General features: G+C 38.2%; 1 protein-coding gene across 2 annotated transcripts in view; it reads left to right on the top strand.

Moving 5' to 3' along the window:
- Positions 1–23,985, top strand: part of smad4 (SMAD family member 4) — an 87,405-nt gene that overhangs the window by 56,129 nt on the left and 7,291 nt on the right. For both annotated transcript variants that reach the window (XM_033033488.1, XM_033033496.1), the window contains 5 exons: positions 3,215–3,334; positions 8,441–8,554; positions 16,883–16,933; positions 18,250–18,433; positions 23,010–23,178. In XM_033033488.1, coding sequence (XP_032889379.1) covers positions 3,215–3,334; positions 8,441–8,554; positions 16,883–16,933; positions 18,250–18,433; positions 23,010–23,178 — 638 coding nt within the window. The remainder of the gene's footprint in view (positions 1–3,214; positions 3,335–8,440; positions 8,555–16,882; positions 16,934–18,249; positions 18,434–23,009; positions 23,179–23,985) is intronic.

Here is a 23,985-nt window from a genome sequence, read left to right as displayed (position 1 = left end):
GCAGCCAGACCTGCCAGCCGACCTGTGCGCTAAACTAAACCCTTGATCGTGTCCAGCCAGCCTTTTTTCAAAATTTAGCAACTCAAAATGGGGGTGCGTCTTCAATGCCGGGAAATACGGTATGTAAAACCGAAGAACTGGCTCGATCCGAAACGTCACCCATTCCTTCTCTCCAGAGATGCTACCTGTCCTGCTGAGTTACTCCAGCAATTTGCGTCTACCTTGATGTAAACCAGCATCTGCAGTTCCTTCCTACATTGTTCTAGTAAATCTTGTCTGCGTTCTCTGCCGTGCTTTCGCGCTGTACAGTGCAGTGCCCAATATCCCAGCTTTAATGAAATCAATGTTTTAATAAAGTTCAACACAACCTCCTTGCCTTTGTACCCTGCACCTTCAGTTACAAACCCGTGCAAATGGTTGGCATTGTTGATACTGCATATTTTGCATAGTGCATATACTGCATAGTGGAGTATCTTGCTCCGCTCAATGATCTTTGGCCGGTGCTCCGGGTGGCGTCCTCGAAGGGGCATGATCGATGCGACAAGTGATTTGTTGCCTGCCATCCGAGGCGTGATGGGGGCGGGATCCATGTGTGCACGTGATAGATGTGGCCCGCCATCCTCTCACAGACATGCGTTCGGCCCCTATGCAGAACAAGGTTGCCGACCCCTGGAATTGGCATTTATTTATCGTTGATTCACTTTCTGCATAAGTGTTTGTAATTGGACTTCATATAGTTAGCATTCTGTTATATTTATTGAAACAGCTAAAGTAGGCTTTATCTTTTAGATGCGTTGATAAAACCAATTTCCAGATGACGTAGTACTTTTGCAGAAAGGTATCAGTCTTCCTGATATACATGTTCACTGGAATTGGGATTGATCTAACTGTCTTGTGAGCTGATAATGGCTTAGGGGTCTGCAAATTGAATAATTTTTATTTTTTATTTTCCTCATTATTCTCAAAGATATTATTGAATTATATTTTAATTATAACTCTAAGATTGCGTTAGCATACACATGTTTTAAATACCTGCTATATCAGGTGGAAATATGGAGTGGAGAGAAAAAAGTCAACTGGAAATGTAATAGAACAGAATGCTGGTGCTCAGCAAAGCAGTCACTCAATTTATAGAGTAGAAACAAGGAACTGCAGGTGCTGGTTTATAAAACAGTGGGCTCCGTGTTGGAGCTGGCAGAAATTGTGTGTTGTATGGAGGCTGGTGAGGTAGAAACTGAGGCCAAGTGTAATTCTATTTTTGCTCTGCAGGAAATGAGAGCAGAATAAATCTATCATGCTCAGACTTAGTATAAAGGGCCAGTCCCACTTACACGATTTTTTTCGGTGACTTGCCAGCACCCGTCATAGTCGTAGCAGGTCGCCGAAAATGTTCAAAACGTTGAAAATCCAGCGGCGACCAGAAAAAGGTACGACTCTTTGAGCGACTACTCAACCAAACAGGCCCCCCCCCCCCCCCCCCCCCCCCCCGTGATTTGAACATTTTCGGCGAACTGCAGTCAGTTGTTTGTGGAAAAGATTTCCAAATTGCTATCACAAGCTCCATATAGGATAGGAATGTCAACTCTCTTCTCTCTTGCAAGGCCTGCCTTATAGAAATATCTACTAATAGTATCAGCAACATTTCTTAGCTCATAGCTTACAGCTAAATAAATTTTTAAGATACAATGGCAAAAGTAACATTTATTTCCTGAACCCATTTATGTAATGCAAAATGGTTTGAATTTGTGTTGACTATCTTTTGCTGTCAAATACCATTTATTTTTTAATTGGCAAACAACGAACACCCTTACCAAGAGAACATAACACTGATACAGGTTGGGCTGCCATTATGGGAACCATATTTTCCCCTTTCCATCAAAGGAGGAAGGTTTCTGTGGCAGATATATGACATGATGCCAATTGGATTTTAACTTTTGTTCTGTTTTTGTACACAGAACTATAGTTCTCTCAATAGAGGTTGACTGACCCCTTTTTACACAAGATCATCGCCTGGTTTTAATCCAAGTATAGTGTTAATATTTTTGAAAGCTTTGTTTCAAACTTCTCTGTCCTTCTTCCATGATCTCTGGTCATTATTTCACCAAAAATATATGAATGGTGGCATTCTTAAACCATTCGTCAATACATTTAATTGATTCAATGAACCATAACATCTCAGTTGATCAGTTCAATAAAAATGAATACAAATTCCCGCTGGTGCAGCCATAAAATAAATTTGGCTGTGATTGGAAAAAAATATGGTTCTTAGTACAGTAGAATAGACAGTTTATTCAACTTTCAACAAGCAGATGAAAAGTGGAAAATTATGTAATTGTTACATGGTATATTGAACATTTTAAATCATCATCTAATGTAATTCTTCACTTATTTCTTAACCAGATATAGAAGAATTTTCAAAAATATTTCTAATTTCCAATTCCCTACACCCAGATTTAAAAAAAAAAAAGTGATGAATTAATTGAAAGAAACCATCTAAATTTTGGAAGTAAGCCATGGAATGTCCTCATCTAAAATGGAATCCAGTGGTGTGAACAACCTAAAATTAAAAAGCTGCAATTGCTGCAAATCTGAAATGAAAACAAGAAATGCTGTTTTAAAGTCAACAGACCAGGAATATCTTTGTTAAGATTTTAAAGACATAAAGCATAGGAATAGACCGTTTGGCCCAGTACAGATTTTTTAGGTAAAATTTAATAGATTGGATAAAATCATTTTTAAAGTTCTGAAATGATAAGAATTTGCTGGATTTTTACAATTGTAATTTTTTCCTCCAGATTCAGAGTAACCTGTGAATTTTCAATGGTTTTTATTTACGGTTTTCAATATTTGGGTTGCTCCTTTTGCCAGTAAAATCACATTATCTCATGTCAATTCTTCCACAAGAACTGTACATGAGCCCAAAAGCCAAATTGTATCAAGAAGTACATTTTCTGGAGTATAATTGGAACTATATGTTGTTATGATTTCTCACAACCGTGGCAGTCGCAGTGTTTTAAAATTTGGTGAAGGAAAAAAATAATTTTGAAAATGTATTAATGGATTGGACAACATATTTTTTGAAAAATTGAATAAAATTGGTCTAATTTTAAAAATGTTGCTGAATGTGCATCACTGGAATTTTCCCTGATCTGATTGTCTCTACCATCGCTCTGCCTCCTGGGGTTTAGTCTTACATTCCATTTTATTTCTTTAGGTCAGCCAAGTAACATGTTGCCAGTGAACCACAATGACGGACTAATACAAATTGCCGCAGGGCCTCAGCAAACAACACAGCAGAATGGCTTTCCAGCACAACCAGCAACTTACCATCACAGTAAGGACACAATATTCCAGAATTCTTTTTTAGTATTGTTATGATAAGTGATCTGTCTCAAGACCAAACAATACTATTGGTCATTTTGGTTACAGATGTATTAAGTTCTCTGTGGCTTAGACTAAATGGCAGTGTGAGTGGTTCAATCCCAGGCATGCTTACTACTCTGCTCCTAAACACATGAAGTGTCCAAGTTGCATACCACATGCATTGTGTGTTTGTCTACCTTGATGGTTCCAGAAAGTATAGTGTTAGTTTATGTTGGCAGGTTAGTTCTTAGCACACTTTTCTTATTAACTGTTGTTTCTGGCATATAATTTTAACTGATTTAATTTCAAGTCTACAAACGTTTTTGTAATGAAATAATTACTTTAATTGCAGTCTTGAGTCCAATCTGCAGATTGCAAATTGCTTGTACTGGAGACATAAATGTCAAATAAAGAATTTTGAGGCAATTTAAAGTAGAGTGGTGTGAATGAAAGAAGTTGAAACAAGAGCTTTGGCTTTTTTTTAAATTTAGAGGCTTGATACATATGTGATGGGTAATGGAGTAAAAGGATGTGAACAGGTGGGAAATGGCAAATAGGATGGAAGCTTGGATCATTAGGGATGAATAACCAGTTGCTATGTCATTAATTCTACATATTTTCTCATTGCTTGAATTTACTTTTCCACTGTAACCACTGATACAAAAACATATGATTAAATTTATTTCATAACACACCAAACTGCCTTGTTTTGAATATTACCAATAAAACTTATTTCTCAATGCACGTTTTCGTCCCATTGTGAGTCGGAACAGGATACAAATATAGATGTTGGAGCACCGTGATTTTATCAGTATTTAAATATTTAAAACCTTAAGAGAAACATGGAATGAAATTGTTAAATACATTCTCCTCTACATTCTTCATTTTACTTTACATCAAAGAATGGGCCATTTGTTTTGTTGCACTCTATTGCATTGATGCAATTGTGATTTGATGCTGCTCTGGAAATTCTTTGCACAATGATCCAAAATTATGACTTTCTCAGAAAATGCGACGGGCCAGTTTGGAAATGTACGATTACGATGAGCTGCTTCAGTTTATTTGCAGCTTGCGGCTGGGAAATCACAGAGAAATTTAACGGCACAGAAGCTTCCAGTAATGCACCAAAACGCAACTTCAGACAAGAGAAGTTGTGTGGCCTGATTGTAGAAGTGCAGCACCATAAGGAGGAACTGTTCAGAGACGAGAAAACCAAACACTGTCCTGTAGATGGCAAAAATCAAAACGGTGGTCAATTTTTGGAGAAAATCTTTACACTATTCTCTTTATCCAAGATATTTTTGAGAGGAAATAGCCTGCATTAAATCTGTGCTGTTGCCACATTGGATATAATTGCTGGAGGTGATGCGGAGGAAGCAGGTTCATCGTGAGATCCTGTACCTGCAAAGCCTTTGGCAGGAGGCAACACAGGTGTGCCTCTTCATCGTACCAGAGATAATCATCCTTTGCACACTAATAATAAGTTATTTTAAATCTGAGAATCACTAACTTTATTGCTTGTGCTATTTATGCTTGTGCTAATTTGCAAATCGGTAGTTTGGTCCAATTTCTTTTTGAACGCATCAAATATACTGCAGTCAACTCTTGGTGTGACGTGCACATACGTAGGCTAACCAACAGTTTTAAGGGACGTTGAGCTTGTGATTACTTTAGCTTATAGCGCCCCTTAATTTTCTTCTAGATCTCACTGAAAGCATTTCACTCAATTCTCCATGATTTAAAATCATGCCTCATTATCACAACCCCCTCAACATATCCCCTCCTCCCTCAGTAAGAACATGAACCACTTCAGCCTCTTGTGATAGGCTAGGGGCCATCCTGTTACCCCCTTTGAATCCTTTCATATGAATGTACTTGTCCTCCTGGATAATCGATATATGCTGAGATTCCCGCTTCACCTGTTTTTCTCACAGATACCATGGCGGCTTCGAACCTTGTAACCATTGAAGATGAAGGTGATGATGAGGATGATTATGAGGAACCCCAAGAGATCATTCATCCAGATTCTCCAGGGGATGATCCAGAAAACGGGCCAAATAGGTGGAGGTCTTCAAATTGGATTCCTGAAGAGACTTTGTTTAAAATCGAGGAATGTCACAATGCCATGTTGATCGATGGTTTCCAAAGGATTGAAGAAGGAATTCATGGACTTCGGCAAGACATGAATGAGCACATGGAGAATTTGTGTGGCTCCATTGAGTCACTCCGTACACCCCTGCAACTAATAGGGCAAACCCTTCGGGAACTTCTTGCACATGTTCAGGCTAGCCAACGGCCAGCGCAAACGGATTCAGGAACTTCAAACACTGAAGCAACTGTGGAACCTGGTCCTTCTAATGTGTCTTTAGAAACAGTACTTGGCCAAAATGAAAGGAGGCCTTTCAAAAAACAAAGAATTAATTGATGAAATGACGTGATGTGGGTCACCAGGGGACAATTTTTAACTTGTACAATATTGACTTTTCCTGGAAGGTGTGGTCTTGCCTTAAAAATGTGTAACATCACATCTGTAGATTTAGCTTCCTTTAAAGGAGGCGCCATTTTCCCTTTTTAAAACACAATTTATTTTTGCTTTTTATTATTTTGCTGCACTGATGCATTCCCTTTGCAGCCCTTAGTATGAAAACTTAAATTAACGGACCTAAATTATCCCATTCTGTCATGTTATTGCACTGTAAGTTAACATAACCGAAAGCTTAGCTATGTTATTTTCATAACTAAAGTATTTTAACGGACAATACAATCTCAAGAAAATGTCATAGACATGTGTTTGTGGGTGAAATTCCCCTTTCAGACAGCCAAGTTTACTCTGCAGTGGCATATCTTGTGGTGCGATCTGTTTGGTTAAACCTGATCTTTACAAGATTGAAGGCCGCATTCCCCCCTCCCCCCCCTTCCTTTTCCCATATCACCCATGATTTCAACACATTGCATCTGGAAAAAAGAGATAACATAATCAGTGAAAGGCTGGGCTTTACGATGTGTTTAGGATGCATATGTAAAGTCATTCCTGACTTTTGAGATCAAAATGTCCAAGCGGCAGCTTCACTTGACCTCTGATTACACTTGCCACAATGCAGTCTGGAAATCTACAGCTCCTGTGACATGTACTAATTCTGAGAAATGCTTCAAGCCACACTGCCCCCACTCCCAATCCACTGTGATAATTTAACAGTGATATTACTAATTTTGCACTTAATATATTAAAGCTTGAACATGTTTTTCGGTTTCTGCAGATTTGCCTAGATTGTACATGGACACTCATGGTAGGCTTTGCATGAGGTTTTGCAATGAAAGAATTGTAGAGCTGCTTTGCATTATTTTACTCTGTCTCATTTAAGAAATGGTTGATTTGGTTGAACAGCACCATATATCTCAGACAGCTTTGATCAGGTTGGAAGTAGTGTGAGATTTTATTATGCAAACTTTTGGAATCTTATCACGGTAGTCAATTTGAATGCAGGTGCAATTTGGGTCCAGGTTTCAGAACTTCATAGATCTTGCTTCAGCTCCACAGAAACAATTATGTTAGACCAGTGTTTCAGAACAGTTTGGATGTTCATCCATCATCTATTGATTGTGAAATGTGGGTTCTGCAACTTGGTCAGAATGTTTTTAAGGAGAATGAGTGGTAATATGCTTTTGGAGAAAGATTGTACAGCATATGTTGAGAATGAGGGGAGATGTAATTTGTTGTTCAATTTTAACAAATCTGTTTCTATTTATTATCCAAAGCAAATTCTATATCTAAAAATAATAAACAGTTACAATTTCTTAGCTGAGGCACTTAGAACTAAAACGTATGGATGTTTTTCATCTACAACAAAAAGCTGCTTTGTAGAAGTAAATGTTCACATCATCTGTTATTTGATCCACATTCAGCAGTAAACATTTTTTTTAAAATCTGTTGTGATGCATTTCATTCACCACTTTTATTAGCAGATTTTATTGTATCAGTGGCATCAGACTTTTTTCCTTTTCAGTTCAGTTTTCAGATTCTTCAAATATAAAATGTTGTTTTGTGAAAACTGCACGACTATGAGGAAAGTTACAAATTAAAAAGTTTAAATAAGTGTGGCAGGGGGAATTTGAAACGTAGGCCTTTAATCTTGAACATAATCCGATTATTTCATAAATAATTTATATACAGAGCAAGTTTCATATCCGATAACACATTTTATCTCTGGCAACAAAGGTTTATTGTCCTGACAATTCCTGACCATTTGATGTACTTATACCCTATATTGTTGGATTGATTTCTATCTCAAATAAATCCAGCTTATAATGTGCAACTTTGTATTGCAATCCTTTTATGTAAGAGACTTTTGACAACCTTAATTTCTTTGCATATCATGAAACTAGTTTATCTGTTTCAGTAGGTAAAGAGGGCTGTGGGTTGCTCTGTCAATAAATATAGAAACACTAGTATTTGTTTTAAAATGCCTACCTCAAGATATCTCCACTTTGTTTTAAAATATACTTATTATAACTAGTGATTTAAAATCAGTTCCTTTCCACCATTTTAAAAGCGGTTCTTTGAATTTATGGCCAGATACAGGATCGCACATTGAGTCCTGAATGTCTGTGATTGCGGATGATATTGGGTGTACTTTGTTTCCTGAGAAATAATTAGAATGGGATGAATTTCCTGATCATATTTTGGAAATACATTGTAATAATAAGCTGGGTGTGATTGTCACTTTGTATTTCATTCAATATATCAGTCCTTTTGACATAGGTTTGGGTGTTGTTTTTTTACAAATCCATGCTTAACACCTTGACCTGGAGGTGTACATGTTAAAGACAGGTAAAGCTATCAATCATATTTTCAATGTTTAATTTAATGTATGGATTGTATTGATACATCATGGTTAAATTGCATGCGAGTACTTACTATCCTTGTTTCTAAATATTTTAAATTTACATTATCTTTTCTCACCAATATTTACAGATTTAAAGATTCAAAACTGTTTATTACATTTGTGAACTAAATGGTCAATTTAATTTGTGTAAATGTTCATACCCAACTATAACTTCCCAATTTGTAACTTAACAGATAGCACTGCAACTTGGACAGGAAACAGAACAGCAACCTTTACCCCTAACATGCCTCATCACCAGAATGGACATCTTCAGCACCATACCCCTATACACCATACTGGCCATTACTGTGAGTTATCACACGAGAAGCATGCTGATCAAGAAAAAATGTGGTTAGCTTTGCATCGTCCAGTAGGAATGAATGAAATGTTTTTATATTTTATAGCCAAGACCAAAAGGTTTAGTTTATCCCTTAAATTTTTAATTGCACCATGATTTTGTTTGTAGGATAACCCAATGTTAGTTGAAATGATGTTGGAAACTTTCTTACCACCTAAGATGCATTATATTTTAGCTTCTTTGTGTGAATTGGAGTCCCTGTATTTAGTACTATTTTACCATCTTTGAATTTTTATTGTTAATAACATCTTTTTGGATCTAAATTTGTGCATTAAAAATATATATATATTTGTTTAATGATTACAAAAGGAAATAAGTAAACATAACTTCCTGTTAAATCTTCCCCCTCTCACCTTAATCCTTTGCCCTCTTGTTCTTGGTTCCACAACCCATGGAAAAGGATTATGTGCATTCTCCCTAACTATTCTTCTTATAATTTTATACACTTCAAGAGTTTTAATTGTCACATGCATCGACAACACAACAATCAAATTCCTACTTGCAGCAGCATAATAGGCTTGTAAACACAGTATTCAAGTTTTCAAGGTCAGTTTATTATCACATGTACCAATTAAGGGACAGTGAAATTTGAGTTACCATACAGCCATACTAAGTGAAAAGCAACCAGACACACAACCACATAAACGTTAACATAAACATCTACCACAGTGGATTCCACATTCCTCACTGTGATTGAAGGCAATAAAGTTCAATCTTCTTCCTCATTGTTGGGGCAGTCAAACCATCCGCAGTCAGGGCGATCAAAGGCCCCGCATGGGTGATCGAAACTCCCGCATCGGGGCGGTTGAAACACTCTCCGCAGCATGGAGCTCCAGAGACCACGGGCTTCACGATGTTAAAGTCCACAGGCCCCGCGGTTGGAGCATCGATCCCCAGCAAAGGGATCGCAAGCTCCGCGATGTTGAAGTCCCGCAGCTTGGAGCGTCTCCAGGAAAGGCCGCAAACTCCAGAATATTAGGCCACAGTGCGGACGGAGATACGATACGGAAAAAAATCACATCTCCGTCAAGGTAAGAGATTGAAAAAAAAAGTGTTTTCCCCCAACCACCCCCCACATAAAACAAACCAAAGAACACTAAAACATACTTTTTAACATACTAAAAATAACAAAAAAGAAGAAAGGACAGATAGACTGTTGGCGAGGCAGCCACTGCTGGTGGCGCCACCTGGTTATTCATAGGTAATAATAAAAAATTAATAATTCTAATATTAGTACAAAAGCCTGAAGTCTTTACTGCAACCAGGACAGTTCATAGTTGAGTTAGCGTTTGTAATGTTCAAGAGCTTGATAGTTATAACCATATAACAATTACAGCGCGGAAACAGGCCATCTCGACCCTTCTAGTCTGTGCCGAACACGTATTCTCCCCTAGTCCCATATACCTGCGCTCAGACCATAACCCTCCATTCCTTTCCCGTCCATATAACTATCCAATTTATTTTTAAATGATAAAAACGAGCCTGCCTCCACCACCTTCACTGGAAGCTCATTCCACACAGCCACCACTCTCTGAGTAAAGAAGTTCCCCCTCATGTTACCCCTAAACTTCTGTCCCTTAATTCTCAAGTCATGTCCCCTTGTTTGAATCTTCCCTACTCTCAGTGGGAAAAGCTTATCCACGTCAACTCTGTCTATCCCTCTCATCATTTTAAAGACCTCTATCAAGTCCCCCCTTAACCTTCTGCGCTCCAAAGAATAAAGCCCTAACTTGTTCAACCTCTCTCTGTAACTTAGTTGCTGAAACCCAGGCAACATTCTAGTAAATCTCCTCTGTACTCTCTCTATTTTGTTGACATCCTTCCTATAATTAGGCGACAAAAATTGTACCCCATACTCCAGAATTGGCCTCACCAATACCTTGTACAATTTTAACATTACATCCCAACTTCTATACTCAATGCTCTGATTTATAAAGGCCAGCATACCAAAAGTTTTCTTTACCACCCTATCTACATGAGATTCCACTTTCAGGGAACTGTGCAGTTATTCCCAGATCCCTCTGTTCACCTGCATTCTTCAATTCCCTACCATTTACCATGTACGTCCTATTTTGATTTGTCCTGCCAAGATGTAGCACCTCACACTTATCAGCATTAAACTCCATCTGCCATCTTTCAGTCCACTCTTCCAACTGGCATAAATCTCTCTGTAGACTTTGAAAATCTACTTCATTATCCACAACCCCACCTATCTTAGTATCATCTGCATACTTACTAATCCAATTTACCACACCATCATCCAGATCATTGATGTACATGACAAACAACAGAGGACCCAACACAGATCCCTGTGGCACCCCAGTAGGCACTGGCCTCCAACCTGACAAACAACCATCCACCATTACTCTCTGGCATCTCCCATTCAGCCACTGTTGAATCCATCTTGCTACTCCACCATTAATACCCAACCATTGAACCTTCTTAACCAACCTTCCATGAGGAACCTTGTCAAAGGCCTTACTGAAGTCCATATATACAACATCCACTGCTTTACCCTCATCAATTTCCCAAGTAACCTCTTCAAAAAATTCAAGAAGATTAGTCAAACATGACCTTCCAGACACAAATCCATGTTGACTGTTCCTAATCAGACCCTGTTTATCCAGATGCTTATATATATTATCTCTAAGTATCCTTTACATTAATTTGGCCACCACTGACGTCAAACTAACAGGTCTATAATTGCTAGGTTTACTCTTAGACCCCTTTTTAAACAATGGAACAACATGCGTAGTACGCCAATCCTCCGGCACTATTCCCGTTTCTAATGACATTCTGTACAGGTCGCACCTTCCCCAAAAGAGGTCCCAATGATCCAGAAACTTGAATCCATACCCACTGCACCAGTCCCTCATCCACTCATTTATCCTCCACCTCGCTCCATTCCTACTCTCACTGTCGCATGGCACAGGCAGTAATCCTGAGATTGTTACCTTTGCAGTCCTTCTCCTTAACTCTCTACCTAACTCCCTAAATTCTTCTTTCAGGACCTCTTCTCCTTTTTTACCTATGTCGTTGGTACCTATATGTACCACAACTTCAGGCTCCTCTCCCTCCCATTTCAGGATTTCTTGGACCCGTTCAGACACATCCCTGACCCTGGCACCAGGGAGGCAAACTACCATCCGGGTCTCTTGTCTGCGTCCACCGAATCGCCTATCCGACCCCCTGACTATAGAGTCCCCTATTATAGTTGTTGGGAAGAACCTAAAATTCACGTTTTATAGATTCCTATATCTTCATCCTAAAGGGCCTGTCCCACTTGCATGCGATTGCATGCGTCTGGCGCATGCTTCGAAGCGCGGAGGCATATGGAGTTGTGCGGGGCTGGTCCCGACATCGTGCGGGGCTCCAAAAATCCCGCACTGTCCGAATATTTTGCACGCCAACGGCCTGTCGGCCCGCAGGCGCATTGAGGGCGTATGCAGCGTCTTGACAGCTTATGCAGCGTCTTGACGTCATACACCTAGCGAGTGGTGTTGCGCGATAACGTCACCGCGTGGCGTTGCGTGATGACATCGCCGCCCAAAGCCGTGCGACGCCCATATTCAGTCGGCCCGCCTCCTGCCCCGCTGATTGGTAAGTATGACGCAATTATGTCACGCGCGAATTTAGCGCGAACTCCGCTTCCGTTTGGTCGCGCCAAACACATGCAATCGCATGCAAGTGGGACAGGCCCTTAATAGCAGGAGTAAAATGAGAGTATGGTCATGTGACATGGGTCCTATAGTGCCGGGCCTTGAGTCTTGGCAACATCCTCAAATATCTTCTCTGTATTCTTTCCAGCTTAATGGCACCTTTCCTATAGCAGGATCATCAAAATTGAACACAATACTCCAAACTGCGGACCTCACCGAAATGTTGTAAAACTGTAACATAATGTCCCCACTGTGCAGGAAAGAACTGCAGATGCTGGTTTAAATCAAAGGTAGACACAAAGTGCTAGAGTAACTCAGCGGGTCAGGCAGCATTTCTGGAGAGAAGGGATGGGCGACGTTTCGGGTCGAGACCCTTCTTCAGACAGAGACTCGAACCGAAACGTCGCCCATTCCTTCTCCCCAGAGATGCTGCCTGTCCCTCTGAGTTGCATAATGTCCCCACATCTGCATTCAATTTGCAGCATGTCAGAAGCCTTTTTCACCACTTTATCTATCTGCGATGCTGGAAATGCCAAATCGTTTCATTTTCTTCACGGTGTTGTCAGTATAATTGGATGATTTACATTTATTGATACAATAATGCCAGTTGTGACCTACTATCACAAATGACACTTGTTTCTTTTTAAATCTTTTTATTGTTTTTCCCCCCCAAAAAAGCAAAAATAAAACAAAAAAAACAGAGCAAAAAGAATAATGATAAACATAACAATGGTATTGATACATAGGGATCAGGATTACATTAATAACAGGTATAACCTAATATGAGACCTGTGTCAAAATACATAATGAATATAGACCTCCTGGTCTCTATGAAAATATAGTTAAATCTTTAAAAGGAAACTTATAAATGTAAAAAAAAACACAAAGATAAAAAGAAAAAAAACAAAACCCCCCTAAACTAAAGAAAGAAGAAAAAAAAGAGAAAAATAGATTAAAAAATACGAGTAAAAATAAAATAGATAAAAAAACAAATCTCTTTTAATGCCAATAGTCAATAATCCGTCGTTTAAACCTTCAATTATAGATAAATCATTTACACAATAGGAAAGAATGGGAATCAAAACGCTCGGAGACTTGTATGAATTGGGAAAATTATTATCATTTCAACAATTACAACTGAAATATAATTTGAAAAATAATCAATATTTTAAATATCTTCAAATCCGTGACTATCTGAAAAAATACACAAAAGACTATCATAACATGCCTCCAGACTTATTGGATGAAGCCATGAAGACAAAGGCTGAATCAACAAATCTAATATCATACTTATACAACATTATTTTAAATATAGAAATACCTACAACTGATGGTATTAGAAGAGACTGGGAACAAGAACTAGCTATAAAAATTTCAAAAGAGAGCTGGGATAAACACTTACTATATGTGCATAAATGCTCGATCATTTATATATACATAGACTATATTATTCAAAAACCAAAATAAATAAACTTTTCCCCAATGTCTCACCCACTTGTGATAAATGTCAGTCACAAGAAGCTACCATAGCGCACTCTTTTGTTTTTTGTATAAAAATCCAAAAATTCTGGAACAAAATATTTGAAATCTTCACAAAATTAATTAAAGTAAAACTTGTACTAAAAGCAGAATGGATCATTTTTGGAATATCGGAAGGTAACCCCGAACTAAACGTGTTTCAAAAGAACTTACTTAATTACGGGCTAATAATGGGAAAAAAGCTTATACTCAAATTCTGGAAAAACACTCCACTACCAACAATAAAAATGTGGATTTCAAACATGTTCGAAACATTACACCTGGAAGAGATGAGACTCCTCCTAGCAGGCAAAGCAGACCACATCCAAAAGATGTGGTCTGCATTTATGGAACTATTACAAGCATAAGGTGCAATAGTAATTTAAAAAATAAATGGTACCAGGATCTGGTAACGGGGGGTAAAAAAAACAAAAAAACACGGTTGGTATATCCTTTTTTGCGGAGTTTTGTGTTATAATAGAGCGATTGTTTCTCCTTTTTTTTCTTTTTTTTCTAGGGTCTATTTCCTTTCTTTACTTCCTTCTCTAACTTATTTTCTAAGGGGCTTTCTTTTCCCAAAACTTTCCTGCTCCTTCACGACTCTTGCTCACTTTCCTTACTTCTTTTATTTCTACCTTTTTTAAAGCTCGAAAAATGAAGTGGTACAACAAATGTAATAAGATATATGTGATGTGAATTACTGTAATTTACTGTACTTCTAATAAAAATAAATTAAAAAAACAAAAAAAACAAAAACAAAACAAAGCAAAGCAAAACCGAATCTGAACTGAGAATTTCAACAATGTAAGTCTGTCGTCAAGTCCGTTCCACCCTATAGAGGTAAAATAATTTTTATAACGGTTAAAGAGGGAGCAATTTATGTTGTATGAAAATGTTCAATAAATTTTCCCCAAGTCTTATCAAATTTAACCAAGGGTTCAACAATGTCACTCCTGATTTTTTTCTAAATTTAAACATGATATCGTTTCCGAATACCACTGGAGTGTGGTCGGAGGGTTGGAGTCTTTCCAATTAAATAAAATAGATCTTCTGGCAATTAATGTGGTAAAAGCAATCAACCCATGGGCGGAGCGGGACAAATGAATAGAATCTAACATTGGTAGCCCAAAAATTGCAGTAATAGGATGAGGTTGTAAATCTATGCCTAAGACTACAGAAATAGTATCAAAAATGTATTTCCAATATTTTTCCAAAGAAGGGCAGGACCAAAACATATGGGTCAATGAGGCCACTTCAGAGTTACATCTGTCACTGGTAGGATTTATATGACCATAAAAACGAGCTAACTTATCTTTTGACATATGAGCTCTGTGTATGACCTTGAATTGTATCAAAGCGTGTCTTGCACACATTGAAGAGGTATTAACTAATTGAAGAATCCTCTCCCATTTCTCTATAGATAGAGAAATTTGGAGTTCTCTTTCCCAGTCATTCTTAATTTTATCAAATGTATCTATTTGTAATTTCAAAATCAACTCATAAATAGTCGTTATTAATCCTTTCTGATAAGGGTTCAACTGTAAAAAAAAATCCAAAATTTCAGATTGATGTGGTACTTCAAAAAATGTCTAATTTGTAAATATCTAAAAAAATGTGAACTAGGCAAGTTATATTTATTGGAGAGTTGTTCGAAAGACATAAAACAACCCTCCAAAAAAAATCACGAAAAGCTACTAATCCCTTCCTCTTCCATAACAAAAAGACTTGATCAGTACTAGATGGTTGGAAGAGAAAATTGGATAAAATAGGACTCGATAAGATAAAATCATTTAGTCCAAAAAACTTACGAAAAATTGAAACCATATTCGGAACGTATTTCTTATTATTGGGTTAGTCATTTATTTATTAAATCTCGTAATTGTAAAAGGTAACGAGGCCTCTAGAATAGAAGCCAATGATAGCTCTTGTAAGGAATCACGTTCTAGGTTTATCCATCCTGGGCATTGGGTATCTTCTAAATCTTTTGACCAAAATGTTAAATAACAAACATTGACTGCCCAGTAGTAAAGTCTAAAGTTCGGCAATGCAAAACCACCATCTTTTTTTGATTTCTGTAAGTATTTTTTACCTAGTCTGGGATTTTTATTTTGCCATATATATGAAGAAATTTTGGAGTCTCTAATATCAAAGAAAGATTTGGCAATAAAATTTGGTATCGTCTAAAATAAATACAGAAATTTAGGTAAAATGAACATTTTAATAGCATTGATTTGGCCAATTAAGGATAAGGACATTGGTGACCATTTAGTAAACACAAATGACACATTTATTGTGCCAGTTATTCAAGCCTTGATGCTATCACATTGTTAATCCCATAATTCCTAATATTGTGTAACACCCTACGGAAAGCCATCTGAAAATTGACATATTTCACATAGTTTGGACATTACAGCTAAAATGAAACAATCAAAAAGCCAAAAATACTGCAGCACCTGGAAATCTGAGAACCCCCCAGAAAATATTGGAAATATTTAGCAGGTCGGGCAGTATCTGTGGAAAAAGAAACACGCTTAATATTTCATGTTGATGACCTATCTTGATGACCTGTAATTAGAATTTTTTTCAATCTAATTTTTTTAGTTTAGTACATGGCTGGTGTGATGCCATCAATTAATTCATTTAACTGTCAAATGTAAAGAGAATAAAATGGGATTGGCTTTTGTGTAAATTAGATGGTTAATAGCCATTACAGACTTGATGGGCCGAAGGACCCGTTTCAGTGCTGTATGATTCTATTAAATGACGTATTGTAGAGAGGAAACTATTGAAATATAGTTAAAGAAGCAATTATGTACAAAGGGACTTCTATGCCCTCAGGACTACAATAAATGGGCTAGAATTATTCTCACACATGTGGCTATTCTACCTTGAGATACTGCTGATTAAAGCAATATATTAACACAGTGAGACTCTTAACAATATGTTGTTTGCGAGAGTTTGTCAGAATGACAGAAACTATGGGTTATGCTAAATGAATAAAGTTATAATTTTTGATCACTCTTAGAAAGAAAGCTTTTATATTAATTGTGTTGTTTATGTATATTTAAATTATGAAATTACACATCACTTTCTTTTCCTAGGGGCAGTACATAATGAACTTGCCTACCAGCCACCCATTTCCAATCATCCAGGTTAGTAAAAACTAAATCTGACAATCATGTTGCCTTTCCTCATTTTTACTTATTAATGGTTACTTAAAATTTGAATCTTAACTGAAAAGAGCAGCTGATTTAAAAGTAGTCCAGGTCTAGGGATGTGCCTGAGCCTAATCCTAATCCATCACCCATACGTTCTTTCCAATGGATCCTCTTCCCACTCCTACTGCTCAACCCTCCCCTCCCTCTGATATTCCTACGTTCCACTCACCTCCTTGTTCAGTTCCACTCAAGGTCTTCATTTCCATCATATTCCAGAACCTGGATGTTTTTATTCTTTACATCACCTCTGTCACTTTCGTTATCTTCACTCCACCTGACTGTTATGTGCCTATTAACCCCTTCCTCCCATCTCTTTGGACTGGCTACTCCCCTTCTACTCTTCCAGTCTACGTGAAGAGTCTCGACCCAAATCGTCAACTCTTCCTTTCCTCTAGATGCTGCCTCACTCTAGCAACTTTCTTCTTTGCTGCAGATCTCATCATAAATGCCTCCTTTAATCTCGATTTACAGCTGTCATGGACATCAAACATCAAATAATTTCCACAACATTTCTGTGATTTGTTGAAGCTGACCTGAATTGTGTGTTGCTATATGGGTGTGGGAACACTGCAATTCAGTCTGCATTAGATTCATTTGTGGAGGCAAATTCACTTGGATTAGTTGAATTTTTATTGGGATTTGATGTATGGCAAAACCATTAGCGGTGCAGGCTCGAGGGACCAAATGGCCTCTTCCTGCACCTTTTTTCTAGTTTTCTATTAAGGGTGGTATCATCACAAGCAATTTCAGATTGTTGATGGGGATGTAGTAACATCCATCTGTCTTATCTGAAAACTGTATTTGTAACTTGAATAATTTGAATGGGTCTTCTGAAATGTACATCTTATGTTTTAAGTTTCAACAGCAAGAATAACAATATTTACAGAATTAAATATGTTAGGCAAATTTTCAGAAGGAAACTTTTATTGCATCATTTTAAATTCTGATAACAGTTGTGATTTTAGGAGGGTCTTTTTCTCCTCTCAAACTGAAAATGTATAATTTGCTAATCTATATTTAAAACAGATAATTGATTTAATGGTGGTATGCAAGCAACAGATCTGATAATGATTTTGTGATCCTCAGATTTTTCATATATTTGCAGATATGACCATTCTAGATATGAAATACTTAACTTTGTTGTGTTACCATTTATTTTTTAGTTTGCCGAATGATTACTGTTTCTACTGTTACTTCAAAAACTTAAAAGTGCTTCAGTATTTCAAATATCTATGCAATCCATTTTCTAGTTCCTGAATACTGGTGCTCTATTGCCTACTTTGAAATGGACGTGCAGGTAGGAGAAACATTCAAGGTCCCAAGTAGCTGTCCTGTGGTCACCGTGGATGGATATGTGGATCCTTCTGGGGGTGATCGCTTCTGCCTGGGCCAGCTCTCCAATGTTCACAGAACCGAAGCCATTGAAAGAGCCAGGTAAAAACATGTGGAGGGCAAATGGTAACAGATGATCCAGATTGCACATTATCTGAAAAGAATAAACAAACAAGCAGTACTCAGTGGAAATTTTCAATGGCTTAATGTATTTAGGAATTTAGAATATTAGGAATATTTCAATAGCACTGAAAGAGAGCTCTCCATAATTATGCACTTGCTACTATGTTCTTGGAAAATAAATATAAACCTGGCGGCATTAATGCAGGTTTTGCAGAGTTTATTAAAACTTTTTGTGCATTAACTACCTTAATTTTTCCTGTGCCAATAATGTTTCTCGTTTTACAATGCTTCTGATTTCTCAACCTCACCACATTCTTTTTATCTCCCCTTTCTATATTTTAAAGTTATTTGGTTATACTTTGTTTGTGATACGGTGGAGTTTTGGGAAACCAAAGGGGCAGAAAATATCAGTGGAGATTATTCAAATATAAATTGGAAAATTAGAATTGCATATAACAAGGACAATCAAGTAATTATGGAAAATTAGCGTACATATAGAGACTGGACAAACCAAAATGATCAGCATTAATGTCGGGGATGAATTCGCGGAGTCAGCAGGAGATGGTCTTCCAAATCAATATATTGAAGAATCAAAGAATAGCAGGCTATTTTAGATCTATTATTGTGCAAGAAAAATAGTTAATTGGCAATCTGATAGTTATGTCCTTCAGGGATGAATAATTAGAATTGAACATGAAACAATGTCTATGCCAAACATGATGTCAAGACCATCTTTTACCTAGCTGTGTTTAATCCATATCCCGCACATTCCGTGCATATCCATATGCCTATCCAATAGTCTTTAAAATGCCACTATTGTATCTGTCTCAACAGCCAACCTTGGCAGAGGGTGTCAGACACCCACCACACTTTGCAAAACAAACCACTGCCGCAAGGAATGGATGACATTTTGGGTCGAGACCCCTCTTAACTGTGTCACATATCTCCTGTCTGAATATTGTCCTTCTATAAGTAAGCCAGTTCAAAATCCAATTGACCAAGTTACAAATAATCCCGTGCATCTTAACCTCTGGATCATCCTACCACGGGGCACTTTTATCCTATGGCTTTCTAAAAATCCATGGTCAACATCCACTGTCTTACTATCATCTAAGGCCCCAAATCTTTTTCCTTTGAACACCAGTCACCTGGCCAGGCTCATTCTGCAACGCAAGGTCCAGTATGTTCACTTCTCGGGTTGGACTATCCACGTACTGTTTCAAGAAACCGTCTTGATACACCTCACAAATTCTGCCCGTCTAAGTCTTTGAGTAAGTCCTAATCAATATTGAGGAAGTTAAAGTTACCTACTAAGACAACCCTGCTGCTTTGGCATATTTTGGTTATCTGTCTACATATCGGTTTCTCTATGTCCCACTTGCTATTAAGTGTGAGGGGGTTGGCACTGTAGTACAATCCCATTAGAGTGATTGCACCTTTCTTATTTCTAAGCTCCAAGGCAATTTCTAAGGCCATTCTGGATTTAGTGTTGTGTAATGAATCGGATTTGATAAGGGAACTCGAGGTAAAGGAGCCATTAGGAGGTAGTGACCATAATATGATAAGTTTTAATCTACAATTTGAGAGGAAGAAGGGGAAATCAGAAGTGTCACTATTACAGTTGATGGAGCCATGAGGGAGGAGCTGGCCAGAGTTGACTGGAAAGATACCCTAGCCGGGATGACAGTGGAACAACAATGGCAGGTATTTCTGGGAATAATACAGAAGGTGCAGGATCAGTTCATTCCAAAGAGGAAGAAAGATTCGAAGGGGAGTAATGGGCGACCGTGACTAACAAGGGAAGTCAAGAACAGTATAAAAATAAAAGGGAAGTATAACATGGCAAAGATGAGCGGGAAGCCAGATTGGGAAACTTTTAAAGAGCAACAGAAGATTAAAAGGGCAAAACGGGGAGAAAAGATGAGGTATGAAGGTAAGCTAGCCAAGAATATAAAGGAGGATAGTAAAAGCTTCTTTAGGTATGTGAAGAGGGAAAAAATAGTTAAGACCAAATTTGGACACTTGAAGACAGAAAGAGGTGAATTTATTATGGGGAACAAGGAATAGGCAGACGAGTTGAACAGGTACTTTGGATCTGTCTTCACAAAGGAAGACACAAACAATCTCCCAGATGTACTAGTGGCCAGAGGACCCAGGGTGACGGAGGACTGAAGGAAATTCACATTAGGCAGGAAATGGTGTTGGGTAGACTGATGGGACTGAAGGTTGATACATCCCCAGGGCCTGATGGACATTAATGAAGTGGCTCTAGAAATCATGGTGATCATTTTCCAATGTTCTATAGATTCAGGATCAGTTCCTGTGGATTGGAGGGTAACGAATGTTATCCCATTTTTTAAGAAAGGCGGGAGAGAGAAAACACGGAATTACAGACCAGTTAGCCTGACATCGGTGGTGGGGAAGATGCTGGAGTCAATTATAAAAGATGAAATAGCGGCACATTTCGATAGCAGTAACAGGATCGGTCCGAGTCAGCATGGATTTACGAAGGGGAAATCATGCTTGACTAATCTTCTGCAATTTTTTGAGGATGTAACTAGGAAAATGGGCAAGGGAGACCCAGTGGATGTAGTGTACCTTGACTTTCAGAACGCTTTAGATATGGTCCCACATAGGAGATTAGTGGGCAAAATTAGAGCACATGGTATTGGGGGTAGGGTACTGACATGGATAGAAAATTGGTTGGCTGACAGGAAACAAAGAGTAGGAATTAACGGGTCTCTTTCAGAATGGCAGGCAGTGACTAGTGGGGTACCGCAAGGCTTGGTGCTGGAACAGCAGCTATTTACAATATACATTAATGATTTAGATGAAGGGATTAAAAGTAACATTAGCAAATTTACAGATGACACAAAGCTGGGTGGCAGTGTGAACTGTGAGAAAGATGCTAAGAGGATGCAGGGTGCCTTGGAGAGGTTGTGTGAATGGGCAGATGCATGGCAGATGCAGTTTAATGTGGATAAATGTGAGGTTATCCACTTTGGTGGCCAAAACAGGAAGGCAGATTATTATCTGAATGGAGTCAAGTTGGGAAAAGGGGAAGTACAACGAGATCTGGGGGTCCTTGTTCATCAGTCACTGAAAGAAAGCATGCAGGGACAGCAGGCAGTGAAGAAAGCGAATGGCATGTTGGCCTTCATAACAAGAGGAGTTCAGTATAGGAGCAAAGACGTCCTTCTGTAGTTGTACAAGGCCATAGTGAGACCACACCTGGAGTATTGTGTGCAGTTTTGGTCTCCAAATGTGAGGAAGGACATTCTTGCTATTCAGCGAGTGCAGCATAGTTTCGCAAGGTTAATTCCCGGGATGGCAGGACTGTCATATGTTGATAGAATGGGCTTGTATACTCTGGAATTTAGAAGGATAAGAGGGGATTTTATTGAATCAGATAAGATTATTAAGGGATTGGACATGCTAGAGGCAGGAAACATGTTCCCGATGTTGGGGGAGTCCAGAACCAGGGGCCACAGTTTAAGACTAAGGGGTAGGCCATTTAGAATGGAGATGAGGAAAAACATTTTCACCCAGAGAGTTGTGAACATGTGGAATTCTACGCCACAGAAGGTAGTGGAGGCCAATTCTCTGGATGCTTTCAAGAGAGAGTTAGATAAAGCTCTTAAAGATAGAGCTCTTAAAGAGGAGTATATGAGCAAAGAGGTCCTTCTGCAGTTGTACAGGGCCCTAGTGAGACCACACCTGGAGTATTGTGTGCAGTTTTGGTCCCCTAATTTGAGGAAGGACATTCTTGCTATTGAGGGAATGCAGCGTAGGTTTACAAGGTTAATTCTCGGGATGGCGTGACTGTCATATGCTGAGAGAATGGAGCGGCTGGGCTTGTATACTCTGGAGTTTAAAAGGATGAGAGGGAATCTTATTGAAACATATAAGATTATTAAGGGATTGGACACACTAGAGGCAGGGAACATGTTCCCGATGTTGGGGGAGTCCAGAACCAGGGGCTAATTTAAGAATAAGGGGTAAGCCATTTAGAACAGAGATGAGGAAACACTTTTTCACACAGTTGCAAGTCTGTGGAATTCTCTGCCTCGTGGGAATATGGGGAGAAGGCAGGAACGGGGTACTGATTGTGGATGATCATCCATGATCACAGTGAATGGCAGTGTTGGCTCAAAGGGCCGAATGGCCAATTCCTGCACCTATTGTCTATGTCTATTTCACGTGTTGCCTCAGCAGACTAACCCTCCGGTATGTCCTCTCTGAGTGTCGCAGTGACAGTTTCCATGATTAGTAGCACAACTCCTGCGCATTTACAAATACAGGCAACTTGAACAGCTACATATTTCTGATATAATGATTTTTGAAATTAACTGCATCTGCTGGATTCTGTCTTATCTTATTTATGCCTGGCTGAACTGAAACAACTATGAAAGGCAGTCTTCTTTATTACAAAAGCATGATATTACACAGATTTAAAATATTTGCAGGTTATTTAGTACGAGGGTATGCGCTTTATTCATCTCTTATTTCCTTTTATCATCTGATACCTAAAACACCTTTATTTATTTTTTACTAGGTTACACATTGGAAAAGGCGTGCAATTAGAATGCAAAGGGGAAGGAGACGTTTGGGTACGATGTTTGAGTGATCATGCGGTTTTTGTGCAGAGTTACTATTTGGATCGAGAAGCTGGGCGTGCACCTGGAGATGCTGTTCATAAGATTTACCCTAGTGCATACATTAAGGTTTGTTAAATTGGATTTACTGCTCTTTTGATTTTGTATATGGTGAATATATTTTAAAATATCTTTGTTTCATAATATCTGCAACAAAATGCATCGTTCATAAAATGATCAGTGCAGTCTTTTAAAAAGAAAAAAGAAAATCTCACTGTCCTTTTCTTGTCATTATTTCTCCTCTAAGATTTGCCCATTTCTGAGGCGTAATCCCTTCTTTCATGCCCATTTTCACTTCTTAAATCATTGAACAATTTCCATATGGCATATCTTTGAATTTGGGGCATTTAAGCACCATTTCTCCTGTTTGACATGAGGCAAGAATTTTAGTTGAGAATCTGAGAGAAACTAACAAATTTCAGAACTACACTTTCTGTTTGTCAAATGCTCATTTATCATTCTTTTAGATGCAAGCATTGCCAGTAAGCACATAATGTACAACAAATACGTTAGTTTAGAGATCCTTTGTCGTCGTGGGAATTAGATAGTATATCAGAATACTTCATGGGGGGTTTGTCTTTAGCCATCTAAAAGCAAAAAAATGCTGGATATCTGAAATATAAACAGAAAATATTTAACGCACCCACAACAACTTTCCCTTTGAAAGAATATTGACCTGAAACATTAACCCTTTCTTTCACCACATAACCTGTCTAATTGCTGAGTATTTTATTTTATTTCATTGATAGCTGTTTTGTTTTGAACAAGGAAATTATGGAGTTTTCTTCTTTAAAAGATCTCTCTTTCCCCCATCCAACAACAACCAGTTGATTTCTGTTGATTTCCTGCTCTCCATCCATGCTCTAATCTCATCTG

This window comes from Amblyraja radiata, chromosome 1 (assembly GCF_010909765.2).
Source record: "Amblyraja radiata isolate CabotCenter1 chromosome 1, sAmbRad1.1.pri, whole genome shotgun sequence".
Classification (NCBI taxonomy): Eukaryota; Metazoa; Chordata; class Chondrichthyes; order Rajiformes; family Rajidae; genus Amblyraja; species Amblyraja radiata.
The sequence above is the reverse complement of the archived record's forward strand: the minus strand, read 5'-3'. Positions and strand labels throughout refer to the sequence as shown.